Source organism: Neofelis nebulosa, chromosome 6 (genome assembly GCF_028018385.1).
Source record: "Neofelis nebulosa isolate mNeoNeb1 chromosome 6, mNeoNeb1.pri, whole genome shotgun sequence".
Lineage (NCBI taxonomy): Eukaryota > Metazoa > Chordata > Mammalia > Carnivora > Felidae > Neofelis > Neofelis nebulosa.
The window spans coordinates 27,209,921-27,227,026 of record NC_080787.1 but is presented as its reverse complement, the minus strand read 5'-3'; the positions used below and the strand labels follow the sequence as shown (position 1 = coordinate 27,227,026).

The following is a 17,106-nucleotide window of genomic DNA, read 5'->3' as shown; positions in this document are numbered from 1 at the left end:
AGTAAGAGTTCCTTTTCTCTCACATGCTCCCCCCTCCCAGAAGCCCACCTTCATTTATGTCTTCCCAGCCTTTTTCTAAATGCTGTCAAATATGCATCACATACATATTATAGATAATACAAATTTATTTTTAGTTCTGTTAAATAAATGGAATTATACTGTGTGTTATTTTGCAACTTGCTTTTAGATATTTCCATCTCTTCCGTTTGGAGATTTTCCCCTACTATCTCCTAACATTACAAAAAAGCTTCCTTAGGATCACCTAGTTCTGTTAAGCATATACAGGTACATATTCTGTTTCCATATCCCTCACTTCTCATGCTAATCACTGGAAGTATAATCAGATGTATCTAATTATTTAGAAATTAATTTTATTTATGGAACCCAGTCACCAACCAGGAAGACCATTGGACTGCCCTACCCACCTCACTAAAATGACCTATCCCTGAATAACCCCTAAGAATGCTTTCCATATGCTTTTGCCTTGATAATGTACAGGGGGATGGAAACTTAGACACACAGACGTGCAAAGAAAACTTGGTTGGATCCTCTCCAAATCTCCAGGTACTTGGTTGAGTTGAAGTTGAGCTTCTTTGGGTGATTATTGGGCTCCACATGGCTGAGACCCTACGCCAGGACCTTGGGAGCACAGGGCTTCCTGGTCCCCCAGGTCCCCCAGACCATCCTGGAAGTGCACGTCAGTATTGGTGGGAGTGCTTTATTCTATCTTGGTGGGTGTGGGGTGGACCAGGGAAGCTGGCAGACTTCCCAAGATGGCTCTGACAGGTGCTTTCCTAATTGGCCCATCAGAGGAGCTCTGGAACCCCGTACATTAGGGTGTCAGGGCATTAACTTGGCCTTTTATAACATTTTTAATAATTTTCAAAGTTGATCTGTTTTCTCACTGTGTACAGATAGATGTATGTATGCATACAAGAGGTTCCTTCATCTTTTTGCACATTACTAGTTTTTAGGTTATCATATGGTAATTGTTTTTCCAAAAATGGTTTGAAATTTTACCATCTGTTTTAATTAAGTATTGTCTCTGATCTAAGTAATTTCAAACTTGTTGTATCCTAGATAGGACCATCGTGTTACTCAGTTTCAAATTAAACTGCTTGATCAATACACGTAATTCCGTAATTCCGTGACAGACTGTCAGTACTTCTAAGACAGCTTGTAGATTTCCTGATGACTAACCCATCCCAGCCTTTCAGGATGAATTACTTGGGTTTAATTTTCAATTTTTAAATACAAACTACTATGCCTCGGGCCTTGACTTTGTAGATTTTCTGTAAGCGCACACTGACTTTACACATAATACTATGATTTGGGGAGCTCTGCTCTAATAAGAAAATCAGACTTGTCGGTCAGTGCCTCCTGCATTCTGGCTTGTTTCTCCCTGTAGATGCTCCCTGAGCTCCACTTCTTTTTTTTTTTTTCTTTTTCTTTTTTTTTATTTTTAAGTTTATTTTGAGAGAGAAAAAGAAAACACAAGTGGGGTAGGGGCAGAGAGAGAGGAAGAGAGAATTCCAGGCAGGCTCCGTGCTATCAGCAGAGCCCAACTCAGGGCTCGAACTCTTGAACCATGAGATCATGACCTGAGCAGAGATCAAAAGTCAAATGCTTAATCACCTGAGCCACCCAGTAGCCCCCTGAACTCCACTTCTAAATCTCAAGTGACTCAACCCTAGTCCAGCGACTCCTCCCATATTGAATTGCCCTTGACAGTGGCTGAGGTTTGCACTGTTGGGATTAGAAAATGCAGAGGAAAGATGGATCAAGAGATCTCATTTGTAGAATCTTTTGGTAACCTCAGGTATTTATTTCAGGTAGTTGCCCACTCCCATTTCTTCTCCAGACCCTCCCTCTCTCCTGTCACTTTCCTCTCCCCCAACAAAAAGCTCTTCTATGCAAAGGCCAAATCCCGCTTTAGGGAAACCCACTTGGTTCTTCTTTAAATGAATGTATTTTTGTCAGTGTGAATTTTCCTTTATGTACTCTGGCAGGACCCAAAAATAATTAGTTATACCAGATTCACTTAACCTTTGCTCTTGCTCATTTGCATTTAAATTAATTTTTATATGTATGAGATAGGCTTTACACATAAAGCTGTATATTTGTTACTTCTGTATGTCTGGTCTTGAATTCCTTAAAACTTTGGAGCAAAGAACATCACTATAGCAAGTTTCCCCTATAAGAAGTGGGAAGTAGAAAGGTTAGGTTTGAACATTAGATTGTCAGGTATCTACTACACCTAATTCCATTCTTGGGGCTGCTGGTCATAACCAGTTTGCAGATCCATTATAATAAAAATATTCAGCACATTAGTGATAAAAACAAAATTATTTTGAGTCAGTTTATAATATTAGGCTTCTGAGTCTGTGGGAACCACTAGCTGCCGCTTAGTGTCTGAAGCACCAGGAGCTGCCTGGCCCCAGAAAGCAGGCACCTTCCTCCAGCATGGAGTGAGAAGAGCAGAAATGTGGGGAGACATAAAGCAGACCAGCAAATGTCCCCCAGAACCTGACCTCTCCCCACTTTAGTTCTATCCAGATATTCACAGTGAAGAGAGGGCTCCCTTGAAAAATGACCATGAACTTGCTGTTGAAACTTAATAATTTCTGCATGCTTCATTTTCCATTTTCCCCAGTTTCTAGACTATTGTTCTTGGGTGATTATCTGACTTTTTTGGTGATACCTGTGAAGTAGTAAATGCTCTTCAAAGAAATGGATAGAAGTTTGCTTTTGTTTAATCATAAGTCTTTTTAAATTCATTTTATGACAAATACAATCTCCTTCCTTCCCTGCTATACCCAACACAGCCTTTATAGCTCAGTTCACAGATAATTCACAGGAAGCTGAAATTCAAATTTGGTATGTTGCATTGCACACATTTTGGACATTCATGCATTTTAAGTTCCAAAACATACGTGCTTTCCGCTCCCCTCCCCCCAGAAGCAGTGGACAGTCCTTCCTTGAATGCCAGCTCCTGAGAGCTTGGTCCCCAGGCCCAAAAGCTGCCCCCACCTTCCTGTCTCTGGTTTGATATGTGGCTTACTGTGCAACCCCACATAGCCAAGGCTTTGTGGCTCTGGGAAGTTTCTACTAAACAGGAAAGCATTTCTAGGCAGTTTGTTGTTGTTCTAAACAGATTTCTCTGTGGATCATGCTAGTTTCTGACATGTCAGAGCTCACACGTCAGAGTGGTCGGCTCTGTCCTCTGAAAGGGAAAGATGATCTTTGGTCGAGTGTACAAGTTAATTCATACCCCTCCCAGAAGTGGCCACCAGTGTTAGATTAAGTTATCGTTCCAGGCAAAAATAAAAATAACTGGGAGTGGGGAGGGGGAGATCAGTTCTAAACAATTTCTCCAGACTTTGATTTTGCAACATCTACTTTAGAAGCATTTTTTTTTCTTTTATGCAAACAGAATGTGAGAAAGAATGCTGCTATGTCGAGGAATTAATTACTCTAATTATTAATTGTAGAGAATTTGACCATTTCTCTATAAAGTCACTTTCTTGTGGCAGTATTTGGTCATTTCTTTCATGTTACTCTGCCATCCCATCCATGGTTTCCAGATGTTGTTAGCATGGGAACAGTTCCTACTAGGCCCCTGTTGACATGAGGCAGATGAAAGCCGGGCGACTCCAGGGCACCAGGGGACATATTTTGAAAACGTCTGCTCTGCATCATGGAGATCCTTTTGAGAATCATCAGTAACTAAGCTCAGAAGATGTATTTCCATCATGTCATTGACCCCAAATCTTCAAAAGGTGGCACAAGCGAAGTAGCTTCATGTAAATTGTATACATTATTCCAAGAACCTATTTAAAAGGTTGTCTGGCTCTCTTTGTATCATTAAAACCCAGTGTGATCTTTCTAACAGTGCCTCAGGCTCTCATTTAGAAAGTCTTACAGCAGCTCATTCATTTGAATGAGTCAATTCTCGTTCAGTGTGAAGATCCCACAAATCTTAGGGGACCTTGGGGGCTGGGCTGAGATCTGCACTGGCCACAGGGTGCCTTTGAGAATAGTCCCTGGAGCTGGGCATGCAGGCTGCCAGATTCTGCAGCACATTGTCTCTCCTGTTCCTCACACACGCATGTCCCAAAACTCCCTCACCTGCCCTCCTCCAAAAAAAAAAAAACATAACCTCTCATGTCAGTATCTGGGGAGATGGGAGACCATCTAAGATCTAAGTCAGCATTTTCAGAGATGACCTGAATAGATTTGCTCCAGCTTTTAAGTTACGAATTACAGAGAGCAACCAGATTGTTCTCGTACTGAAGACGGGGTCAGGTTTAGAATTCTGTAATTCTGATCTAGAACTCTGACTGCCCTAAAGGAATGACCTTCCATTTATGTTGGTACATGTTTGTCCTTTTTTTCACCGTGTGAAATCATAGCGAGCAGCAACCTCTGAACATAAAATTAGTTTCTAGTGGTAGGAAGAAGATGCACATTACCAGTATGGTGTGGCACCAGCCTACCCTTAATTGAAGAGCAGCCTACTTTTCCAGTCTGATCCTAAAACAAATCCAGAAATAGCACTGGCTCAGTTCTGTCAAAATCCACGTCCTCTGTGAAGGCTGCCCAACCACTAGTCCTGCTCTCCTTTGAGATCCTGCTGTAATCGTAATCTCCACTGGGGTACACAGTGGTATGCAGGCATGTGTCTGTGGTGCTTGCTGTTCTTTCTTGGGTCTCCTGTCTTAAACCAGCCTGCAAGTTTCTTGTATATACATCCCTCTCCCAGGTCATTCCATCTAATTCTTTTTTTTTTTTTTTTAATGTTTATTCATTTTGAGAGAAAGAGAGAAAGAGACAGAGCACAAGCTGGGGAAGGGCAGAGCGAGAGGGAGACACAGAATCTGAAGCAGGCTCCAGGCTCCAAGCTGTCAGCACAGAGCCCGATGTGGGGCTCGAACTCACAAACCATGAGATCATGACCTGAGCTGAAGTCAGATGCTTAACCAACTGAGCCACCCAGGCATCCCATCATTCCATCTAATTCTACATAAACTCAGGAAATATCTGTGGTTTCCAAGTAGTCAATGAGTTGTCTGAAATCACATATCAAGTCCAGACCCAGACCACATAGGTTCTAACCCCAACCCCCTAGTCTTCTCTTAACACTGCACTGTCTTGGTATGCCCCATGCCAGTTTTTCTTTGGGAGAGCGTCTAGATTGGTCATCTGAAGCCCACAGTGTTAATTGGACTCCTGTGTCTTAAAGGGAACAAAAGTTGAAGAGAAAGATGGATTGGCCTAGAGCCAGCTGCAAATCCAAGAGCAGCCTCTGGCTGTATGTCACCCATGATCTTCACATAGGTCCTGTAGCAACAGCCACTCTCACATAGTATCCAGGGTATTGTGAAGCCTTTACAACACACAATACATAAGTCTCTGGGTCGCTTCTGGAAGAGGGCCTTCCACGAATCTCAGTCAACTTGTACTGATTTCCAAAGAGTTTACATCTTGATATATTGAATTCTATAAAAGTAGACTTTCTGTTGCTCAAATACACAATGTTTTGAGTAATTTCCCATTTATTTTTCATTTTAGAAACTTCGTGAATACTTTCATTCAGTTTAAGAAGCCTATTATTGTAGCAGTAAATGGCCCAGCCATTGGACTAGGAGCCTCCATATTGCCTCTTTGTGATGTGGTTTGGGCCAATGAAAAGGCTTGGTTTCAAACACCCTATACTACCTTCGGACAGAGTCCAGATGGCTGTTCCACCGTTATGTTTCCCAAGATTATGGGAGGAGCATCTGTGAGTACCTCTGTTTTTAAAAATTATTGTAGAAAACTTCCTAAAGAAATCTAATTTGGTTATTGTTTTTTCTAAATATATACAGGGTGTCATTCTGAGGAGACTTTCCATCAGATGCACTTGTAGTTCAATCCTGTTCATTAACTCATATTCTTAATTCATGAAATCATAGGAGGTTTTCATGTTTTGGTTCATAGAACGTTTATTGACACTGTGTTGCATTATTTCCTAGAGAAGGGCCTTATTTGGTGAGGAATCTATCTCTCTGCATAATTGACACTGATATCTGCTATTAGTAAATACCCAATTTGTAACCCAAACAGCAGTGTGCATTCGAAAAGTTCTTAACCCAATAACCTGAAATCTGCACTTTTTAAAAAATTTTTTTAATGTTTATTTTTGAGAGAGAGACAGAGTATGAGTGGAGGAGGGGCAAAGAGAGAGGGAGACACAAAATCTAAAGCAGGCTCCAGGCTCCAAGTTGTCAGTACAGAGCCTGATGAGGGGCTCGAACTCAGGAACCGTGAGATCATGACCTGCGTCGAAGTCGGACACTTAACCAACTGAGCCACCCTAAAATCTGCACTTTTAAGGGAAAGCAATGAAAGGAGCAGAAAGGAGCAAAGTTGTTTAGGATAAGAGAAGTCTTCCCATCTGATTGTGGAGTTGTGTTTTTTTTTTTTAATTTTTAATCCATCCATAATAAGAGTTTGTGTTTGTAGCTTTTGATTTTTCAAGCAGCTACACACATTGCATTTCTTATTCCTTGAAGTAGGGCATGAGATGGTGTCATGGGTTGGGGTCTCCACAGCAGACATGGAAGTGGAGTCTGGTGTGGTGGGGAAATATTAGTCTGTACCTGTGGGCAGGATGGCAGTGGTTGGGGAACTGGACAGAGGGAGGTTTGGGCCACCATGGGAAGCTCTGGGACATGTATGGCCTGTGATAGTTGACCCACAGTGGGCTGAAATGGCTAATTCCTTTATGTCCATCATCACCGAGTGTGGGCTGCCCAGGAAGAGGGGTGTGACCATGGATGAGGTGGCTCTGCAGCAGAGAGAGTCCACTTCATGCAGCATGGGATCTCAGACACAGTTCTGGGTCAGAGGAAGGACTTTAATGGGAAAACCAGCAAACTTTGCAGAGGGTTTGTACTTTGGTTCATAGTACCATGTTGATGGTAATTTTCTGGTTTTGATCATTGTAAGAAGTCATGTAAGATGTTAACATTAGAGGGGTGAGGGGTTTACAGGAACTCTGTACATTGCTCTTATGATCTTTCCAGAAGTTTAAACCTATTCCCCAAATAAAGTTTAAAGGAAAGAGGAAGAAGCTTAGTGGGACCCATATGGCTCCCACTGCCACATCTGGTCTCAGGACCACCCCCATCCTTGTCCTTTCCCTTCCTGTTCTAGTCCCAAACCACCCACAGCTGGCACTGCCGCTGGCCTCGGTGGCCACGTTGGTGGTGGAACACGGGTCCCCCATCCCATGAGCCCTGAGTTGCTGCACTTGCACATTTGTGTCTGCAGCTGGGTGGGGGAGGACCCAGGGGCTCCCAGGAGGCACCAGGTGCCCAGGTAGCAGTCATACCCTTAAGTTCAGTAGGACCCTTGCTGTGTCCACTGGCCAAATGTGCCCCTTCCGGAACAAGCAGAGTCCAGTTTCGAGGGCCAGAGGCTCAATGGCCCTCAGATCATTGGTGGGGAGAGGGGGCCGCACCTGCTTCCTTTCTTACCCAGTCCCAAGGATTTTTCCTGTCGGGCACCTGGTAATGTGTCAGGGTCTTTGATGCAATCTGTACACTGCAACTCAGAGGAAGGTGCCCATCTTCATGTACACACCTTCAAGATGGTACCCCACCTGTACCTCACACCATTCTAGTGCTCCATCAGCAGTGGCTTCTGGAGATGACAAATATGACATAGCCAGAGGGTCCCCATGGTCACAGGCCTGCTCCCACACCCTCTTTACTGTGAGGGAGTTCTGGCCTGGCACACCCCATGGTAGACTGGGCACTTTATGCCCACTCAGAGAGAGGTGCTCATGAAGGCAGGAAAGCAAACCCAGACCAGAGTAAGTGTGTATCCTGTGACAACAGTCATCGTGCCACCAAGTAGCCGACCAGCTGGTCTCCTCAGGAGTGATGCCAGGCAGGTGGTCTGGCATCGGTGTCTTGCTGGAGGCCAGATGTTCAGCGGCCACAGTAGCTGAATCACCTTGATACATCAGACTCCATGCCCTTGAGCTCCATCTCTCCCACCACGGGCACTCTTGTCTGCATGTCTGTCATGCCAGCACTGGGGCGGCCAGCGACCAAGGCTGGTCTCACAGAGCTGTTTGCTTCCTCTCTGCAGTGGGTACTCTCTCCTGAACACCAGCATGACCCAGCCACATACACATCTCGCCAGTCATCTGCATGCCAGAGCCCCTTGCCCCCTGACCAGGCCCCTGACCAGGCAGCCAGGCCATTGGACACCGCCCCTGGTCACTGTGTGTTCTAACCTTGATCCACCTCTCCTTCCGCACCAGGTGGTTGACAGGCACACCCCCTATGTGTCGGTGTTTCCCTTCATCATTATCTTGTCCAACTACAGCCGGGTGAGGCACTGGTGGACTTGCCGTCTGTTTCAGTTTGCACATCCGTACACTGGGCCAGCCCACCCACAAACCAGGCTTGCTCATAGAGAGTCCCCCATACGGCTGTAGGCGTGAGCTGAGGCAGGGCACTGGTGGCAGGTGACATGGGGGTCTAGGCTCCTCTGTGCCCTCTGGTGTTCTAGCGGGCCTGATGGAACTCAGCTCCTGGTGGACCTTTCCAATGTGTGGTTATTTGATGTCCCATGGCTGTGTGTTCTGCCTCAGCCAGCATTCAGTAAAAACTCCAGAATTGTTTTTTAAAAAACACATTCTTCTCTGCTGTGACCAGCACAGCCATACTCCCAGCACAGGGGCCTACATTGTGATCATGTCTCCGGCATGTGCCACAAGCTCCTTGAGCCGTCTTGTCACACCCCATCCAACAGCCACGGTGCTTCTGACATCTCAGCCACGCTTGGTCTGGGCTGCCACTTCCCCCATGCTTCTGGGAGCCATCCCAGGAGCAAGGTCACACTGTCTCATGGGGCACTTGCCAGGGTATTAAATCTTGTATCTCAGGAGAGCTCCCAAATCAGCAAGATCCCTGTCCCACCCTGTGATCTGGCTCCGTGTCAAGCACCCTTAGAATTCAGCCCCACATCTTCTTGCAGCTCCTCTGAGGGAGGAAACAAGTTACAGGCCTCATGGCCAGGAGAGGAAAGAGGGCAGGACTTAAGGGAAGCGATACCATCTTGCAGAGCCACATAGAGCAGGAAGGCCAGACAAAATGAATGCCTGCTCTTCATCAGGTGCATTTCCCCCTCCCTGGACAAGTTTTGAAATGCGTCACTTTTTACTTCTCCTTGTGATCTACTGGTACCACATGCACAGTGATTCTCAGCCAGGGCAGTGTGCCCCATCCCCCTCCTCCTGGGGGACATGCCTCAGTGTCTGGAGACTTGATTGTCACAGCTGAGGCGATGCTGCCAGGTGGAGGGCTGGGTGCTGCTCGGTGTCCTCCGAATCACAGGACAGGCTCCTCTCCACAGAGCTGTCTGCTCTGAATGTTTTCAGTGCCCAGGCTGAGAAGCCTGCCTGTGAAGCAGGCACTCAAAAAGTGCAGAGCATTTGACTAAAACCTTTGTCCAGAAAGTAGTAAATGCTGCTGGGGTGAGTCAGGCTGTGACGGCCCTCATTGAAAGTGACCACCCAGGGGCGCCTGAGTGGCTCAGTTGGTTAAGTGTCCAACTTTTGATTGTGGCTCAGGTTACAATCTCACGGTTCGTTGGGCTCTGCGCTGGGCATGGAGCCTGCTTGGGAGTCTGTCTTTCTCCCTCTACTGCTCATGCTGTCTCCGTATATAAGAAAGAAAGGAGAGACAGGAGAGAAAGGCAGGGAAGGAAGGCAGGAAGGAAAGGAGAGAGGAAGAAAGAAGGTGACCACCCAGATGCCACGTCCCCTTCTTGAGCTTTTGGTGTATGCAAGCTTCCAGCTGCCTGAGGCAAAGCTACACAGGTTTGGTTTTTCACACGGGATGTGGTGCAAAACTCTGCACGCAGGATAAGCCAGAAAGGATCACGTTCCCTGGATGAAAAGAGCACGCAGCCAAAGCAAGCTGTGAGAGCTGTCGTTTCCTGTAGGCACAGACTGACATCTGTGGAGCTAAGCTGCCGTCACAAGCTGTGCAGCAGGTTAGCTGAGGACTGCATTCTTCCACATCTTAGCTCCCTTTGTCCCCAGGAAACATGCAGGGCATGCCTGCCTGGTGCCATGTGCCACAGTGAGTCCTGTGGCTTGGGTGCCATGAGTAACACCCAGCAGACCCTCACCGAAGAGCACACGGAGCTGGTGATAAAGCTGGCAACTCTCGCTCCTGATGGGGCGATGCTGGAGAAACGCCCAGTGAATGGCTGAAGTCCTCACCCCGAGTTGACTGGGGAGGCTGCTGCTCTGGGGAGTTGAGAGCCTGACCTGACAGAGTGAGGACCAGAGCCGTCACCTCCTTGAGGCTCAAAGCTCCCCAACCCATCCCATCCAAGCTGATCAAGTTTTCTCACCGCACCTCCTAATGTGTGTTTTTTTGGCTGGAAGAAAAGGGGTCCTTATTTCACTTTTCTCCAGCATTTCTCACTTGTCTGGGTAAACTATAACTTTTTTATTATATTATTTTTTAAAGATTTTTAGTTATCTCTACACCCAACATGGGGCTCGAACTCACAACCCTGAGATTAAGAGTTGGCATGCTCCACCAACTGAGCCAGCCGGGCGCCCTCACACTATAACTTTTTTAAAAAGTTGGCCATTTTGGAACAAAACAGCAGCCAAGAAACTGCCAGTGACCTTGCAAATCTGTTTCTTGGGTAGAAGTTAGAAACCTGTCATGTTAAAACTACTGGAAATTGAGCATCTGAGAACAGTTGAGAACATGCTCCTTCACATTGAGTGTATTTAGTCTTACTAATCTTACGGTGTTCTTCATTGACTATAATTTAAACCAACTCACTGCCTGTACTTCCATGAGCACTAGAGTCAGTGCGACATCCATGTCTTGGGAAAAGTCAGAAATGCTCTCTGTTGTTCTGCACCTATACCCATCTGAAATCGAGAAGACTAAGCAGGGAAAGACTCTTCAGGGACAGCAGCCATAGAGTCAGTCTGGCTCTGAAAGGAGGAAATGGTGGCAGTGACAGCTCAGCACATGGCAGGGGACTGTTCTGGCGGCCTAGCTGGCTGGCACAGACCCACAGGAACCGAGGAAAGGGATGGAAGAAAGGAGGAAGGGAACACTGGTAGGGATGTCACTCCAGGGGACAAAGCATAATATTCAGAGAAGTGACGGTCACTCCTGACAGGCACACATTCGCATCTACTAGGCGAACTAAGACCCTGTGGTTCCAACCTGGTCTTGAAGACATATTTCACACTTAAGTGATGTAGTTGTGGTGTTGTCTTCACTATGTGTTGAGAGTAAAAGAAGCACAAACGAGGAAAACCACCAAGCACTTCCGACCAAGCCATTCCATCAGCACTCCTGTCACCCTTTCTCAGTGCTTTTGGCTCTGTCCTCAGAGAACTGTCTTAGCAGCTGACAGTAAAGTTAAGTCAGGTTTCTAAATGCATTGTTCTTTTTGGCCTTCTTTTCACTGAGAAGAGGTGCTCAGTACAGGGGTTTTCTAGAACATCTCCAAACTCTTCAAACATTCGTGACTTTGTCCAAGACTCGGCGCAAGTAACAGGTCTGCATTGGACCTCGTAGTCCTTGTAGGGACCCTGTTCTCCACCCTGTTTTCTATTCTCTGCCTGTGTGGAAAGGGTAGTGAGTCAACCAAGCATTAGCTTTGCCAGCTGTTACTTGTGTGCCTTGCACTCTGTGCATTTCACATGCAGTAAATGTCTCAATGCATCTATAGGAGGCATAGAGGTGCTGTCAACCTGGAGGTACACTTAAATAACTTTACGGCCTTTTCATAACAATATTTTACCTCTTTTGGAAAAGGAAGGTCACCTCCCAAGAGTGTACTTTACCTGAGTCCCAGGAGATGATGGTCACGTCTTCATGACCATCAGTCTTCGGGAAGATTAGCAGTGCAAGATCAACTGCAGGCAGGAAATTGTCACATCAGAATAGTGTGAAGTTTCTTTGTCAGGTTTTCTCCCTATTTTGATATCTCTGTGCCTGTTATGTGAATGGGATAAAATCTGTGCACATGGTGTTGAGACCTTGAAAATGATGCAGAATCCAGGACAAAGTTAAAATCAATTTCAAAAAAAAAAAAAAATCAAAAAAAAAATTTTTTTTTTAATTAAAAAATAAATAAAATAAAATCAATTTCATATATATATGTACACACACAGACACAAATATACTTTTTTTTTTCTTAACAAATAACAAATGTTAATTTCCTCCATTGAGTCATATGAAGTAACAATAGTCACACCCTCCTGAGCAGACCACAGTCATGGTCATTTTGGATGCATTCAGGTCCTGGATAGTTTCTTACTTTAATGTCCAAGTGGTAAAATGTGGCCTTCCAAGTTATACTCTAGGAGAAACACTGCACATGGAGCATTGTCTGTGTATATGGAGAAGAAGCCACCATTGGCCTCTCAAAGATCTAGCAAATATTGGGTAGTGATTCTGTGACTGGTGTAGATCCCTGACACAGCAAATCGCCTAGCTTTGCTTATGCCTCCATTTCCCAGGACACTGTTTTGTGTATTAAGTGTCTTCACGCGTGGGAATGGCTACCACTGGGCAAGAGGAAGCAGCAGGAGGGGCACATGCCAGTAACTTCAATTACCAACAAATAGACCTTCTCTAAGTTAGATTTCTTGGTTGTGCTCATGTTATTCTGTATTCCGTCATAAAAGAAACATTTTATGAAACATTTTATGTTTTTGTGTGTGTGAATTACCAGTCAGTATGTGACTTCTCATCTGCACAGTGGATTGTGCCTTGTTGGGTTTATTCTCTGCCCACAGGCTGCAGATGGAACCCCGAGGGCACGCAGTGAGTCCCCACCAGGGCCTGCGCCCATTCAGATGCCCACCCTTGGTTTGAATTCTTTTAGATGAATTTTCAGGTTGGGTCTTCTCTGCCTGCCTCCCCCTCACATCTCATATGAGTCTCAACTTCTCTTTGTTTTAGGCAAATGAAATGTTGCTCAGTGGACGGAAGCTGACGGCGCAGGAGGCTTGCGGCAAAGGCCTGGTCTCCCAGGTGTTTTGGCCCGGGACCTTCACCCAAGAAGTTATGGTTCGCATCAAGGAGCTTGCCTCCTGTAATCCAGTTGTACGTGGAACTCGTTCTCTTACATATGTTACTTTTTTTTTCTTTTTTTACCATGACCTTCCCTCCAGAGAGCTCGCACACATAATAACGGTGTCTCCTGAGTCCTCCACATGCGCCCCTGGCATGGCCCCCTGCACTCGAAATGCTGGAAGAGCTATAATTAGTGCCATTGCTCCAGACCCACTTGCCTGCCTCCTCCCCATCGCAGATGCCTAAGAGCGGAAGGAGTCCACATCAGTCAGGGACTTATCTCACAGTGTCCTATGAAACCCTACAAAAACCATTCATAGAGTTCTTTCCTGTCTCCCGAGCCCTTTCCTTTTTTTTTAATGTTTTATTTTGGGAGAGAATAAGTGGGGGAGGGGCAGAGAGACAGCGATACAGAGGACCTGAAGAAGGCTCTGTGCTGTCAGCACAGATGTAGGTCTCAAACTCATGAACCATGAGATCATGACCTGAACCAAAGTCGGCACTCAACCGACTGAGCCACCCAGGCGTGCCCTCCAAAGCCCTTTCCTATACCATGTTTCCTTCCCAACTGCCCACAGTGGATGTAAGCTTTTATTTAATAAATGTGCTGGATAGGGGCGCCTGGCTGGCTCAGTTGGTACAGTATGTGACTCTTGATCTCAGGGTTGTGAGTTCAAGCCCCACATTGGGCATGGAGCCTACTGTGTTTAAGAAAAAAAATGATCTTGGATAATATTCAATCTGGTAACAATTGCATTTAGCAAATTATAAGGTAAACATCATTTAACATTAACAGACATGACTCCCATCTAGGCTCTCCCTGACATGAACAACACTCACTGTTAAGATTAAATTTTGGTTAGAAAACCCCCTCAGAGGGTATTCGTAGAGTTTTCACTGAGCATCACAAGAGCTGGTGTCTGGCTCAGGGGCCACGCCAGCCTGCAGCAGCAGTGTGGGCCCAGGCCAGGCTGGTCTCAGTGGGGAGGGGGCCAGAAGCGGGTAGCACAGCTCTCCTGAATTTGAGCATTTGCCTGATACCTAGAGTGAATAGACTTCAGATGTATCTCAGGCCCGGTGTGCGTTGTGAAAAGATGTCTGGTAGCCTTTTTGACAGGTAATTACTCAAGCTTGCTAACTGCCTCCATAGCTTTGGGGACAAGGAGAGCCAGTGCTTGTGGACATGCACCCTTGCTGACTCACTGCCTGTGTCTGGTCCAGGTGCTGGAAGAGTCCAAAGCCCTTGTGCGCTGTAACATGAAGGTGGAGCTAGAGCAGGCCAACGAGAGGGAGTGTGAAGTGCTGAAGAAAATCTGGGGCTCGGCTCAGGGGATGGACTCCATGCTGAAGTACCTGCAGAGGAAGATTGATGAGTTCTGACGGCCAGGTGCCTGCTGGTGACACTGGAATTCTAGAGCAGCACACCTGTGGCACCACGTTGCCCTCCTCCTCCCTCACAGCCTGAAACAAGTTCACTCTTAGCTCACGCTTGGAAGCAGGACTTACAACATCCAAGCTATTTATTATCAAGGAGTTTTTAAGTACTGTAACTTTAAAATAAATAACTACAAAGCTCCTTTGTCCAAACGTCATTATTTTATACTTAATATACACACAAGTATAAAAGTATAATGGTGAGCTCTAGACTGCTCTTTGAAGCTCTAATTTTTGTTATCTTTAGCTAGTACTGTATAAAAAAGAAACGAACCGTGTTTTGCTGGTTTCAGGTGGCAGAAAAGTCTGGAATAATGTTTGTTTCCCTTATTTTTTCTTTCTAGAACACAGAATCTAAAGGGTATTAGCCAGCCTCCTCTCTCCTGTCCCAAATAGAGATACAGAAAGATCTGAGGTGTGCCTTTGTCTCCAAAAAGGTACATGTATCTCAGAGGTGGAATGTCCTGAATCAAAAGTAAAACTTACCTTGTAGGATAAGTATTTCTGATGAAAAACCCACTGATGAACATACCGCCAAACTGAAGTACACTTAAGATTCATGCTGGAAAATCCAATGATTCTTCCTTTTTAATATATCCAGTTCTTACCCAGTTAACATGAGGAAACCACTGTCTCTCCAGAAGAAAGCTTGTTTTGCAGTATTAGTGAATCACTGAATAGCTTAAGTATGAGTATCTAAGTTATAAGTTAGTCTTAGTGGATTTTAAAGAGTTTTTCTGACCCTTTTGAAAAATAACTACATAAGTGCTTCTTGTTGCTGGGTGAGAAATACTACTTTATATGCAGTTTTGGTTTTCTATTTGCAGATATGATTGATGTATTACACCAAAAAAAAAGTATTTTTATGTTTATAAAGTGTAATTTTTAGGTTCACTTAGAATATATTTTATTTAATAAGTTAAAATTCTTTTGGCACACTCTTAAATGCAGGAACTCCTTTAAAAAAAAAAAAAAAAAAAAAGAACTACCTTATATTCAACGTTTAATGTCCCAGGTCTCTGCTTTCATATCTACACAATATGCGGAGTAGAGTGTGGCGTCCAAGAGTGCCCTGTGTAAATAGACATTCACATTCCTTTCAGGAGTGGGGACTGATTCCTGATTACAGATGCCTATTATTAGTTAGGCTTCTGAGCTTGCAATCATATTGAATGTATGAAGAATGAAATAAAATCAAAACCTTATTTTTGTACAGTTTGGAAGTTTATACTTAGAACCGACCACCTCCCGGCCATGTGGAGAGCTGTACAGCATGTAAATCTGCCTTTACCTTGGATTGGTTGGTGCAGTATTTTTGCATCTGTGGGACCTACTTTTTCGTTCAGTAGTTTGAACTATATATAATAAACTGTACAATCTGTAAAGTTTTTATAGAATAAATATTCAGCTGTGAAAACTGGTTAAATAAAACTAATATTTCTTAACACATTGGAAATGTTTGTCTAATTCTTCACTCCTGAAGTTCCTCATGGGACTTTTTTTCCATGAAGTATGCATGTGGTCATAGCACTCATGCAGTTTAAAGAATAAGGAACTCTGTAACTGCACCTGGGGAGGAGCTACAATCTGACCGATATCATCCTCCCGAGTCCTGTCCACTTGACCCTTCCCCAGGTGACCATTTCCTGAACTTTGTGTCAGTCTTCTCCTTGCTTCTCTTTCAGAGATGCATATTCCTAAACATATTACCTAGTTCTTCCTACTTCTGAACTTTACATTGTTATTACACATAAGCTTTGGTGATTTAGTATTGAGTTGTTTATTTTAATCTGTGTATGTAGAGTTGTAACTTATTCCATTGCCCAGACCTACAATGTAGGTGTTTTCATTCCTGTTTCATAGATAGGGAACCTAAAGTATGAAATACATGCCATAGGGGCAGGACCAGGCTTCCAGCCCAGGTGGCAGAACCAGTATTCTGGCATCAACACCATATTGTCTGTTTCCTAGAATTTAGAACTAGGGAACTAATTCAGTTCGGTTCTCCTCTATGTCATCCTGGATTCTGCATTCTCTACACTGGCCACATTCCTTCCTCTCTCAGGCAAAACTTTCATGTTCCAACTTCTGGCTCATGAATCAAGCCCAACTAGGAGGAAGAACTGACAACCCTAAATCCTTATATTCTTGCCCAGTGTTGGGGAAGGTGACAGGAAATGCTCTCTAATTTGGTTCAACTTCAGAGGAGAATTTGACAGGATATAGCAATTCCGTTTATAAGGACTCATCATAAGGAATAAATTCTTGCACAAGATAAGATAAAGATACCACAGGTGACTAAATTCGTCTCCGTGAAAAGCTGGAAATGATGGGTTAAATAATTATGCCATACTGCACAATGGAATACACAACCATTAAAAGAATAAAATACTTCTAAACCTTAGGTGAAAAAAGCATATTACAGAATAACTTATGTCAAAACATTCACTATATGCTTCTAAGAGATTAAAAGGATGTGCCCAAGAACTAGACTGTCTTCTTTTTATCATATCCTCTCCTCTAGTGCTTCCCCACTCTTGGATTTAAA

General features: G+C 44.5%; 1 protein-coding gene across 6 annotated transcripts in view; it reads left to right on the top strand.

Annotated features, from left to right (window-relative positions):
• The window catches only part of CDYL (chromodomain Y like), a 244,828-nt gene extending 228,821 nt beyond the window's left edge, over nucleotides 1-16,007 (top strand). For all 6 annotated transcript variants that reach the window (XM_058733141.1, XM_058733140.1, XM_058733139.1 and 3 more), the window contains 3 exons: nucleotides 5,572-5,782; nucleotides 13,011-13,154; nucleotides 14,346-16,007. In XM_058733141.1, coding sequence (XP_058589124.1) covers nucleotides 5,572-5,782; nucleotides 13,011-13,154; nucleotides 14,346-14,504 — 514 coding nt within the window. In that variant the 3' untranslated portion in view covers nucleotides 14,505-16,007. The remainder of the gene's footprint in view (nucleotides 1-5,571; nucleotides 5,783-13,010; nucleotides 13,155-14,345) is intronic.
• Nucleotides 16,008-17,106: the final 1,099 nt, after the last annotated feature.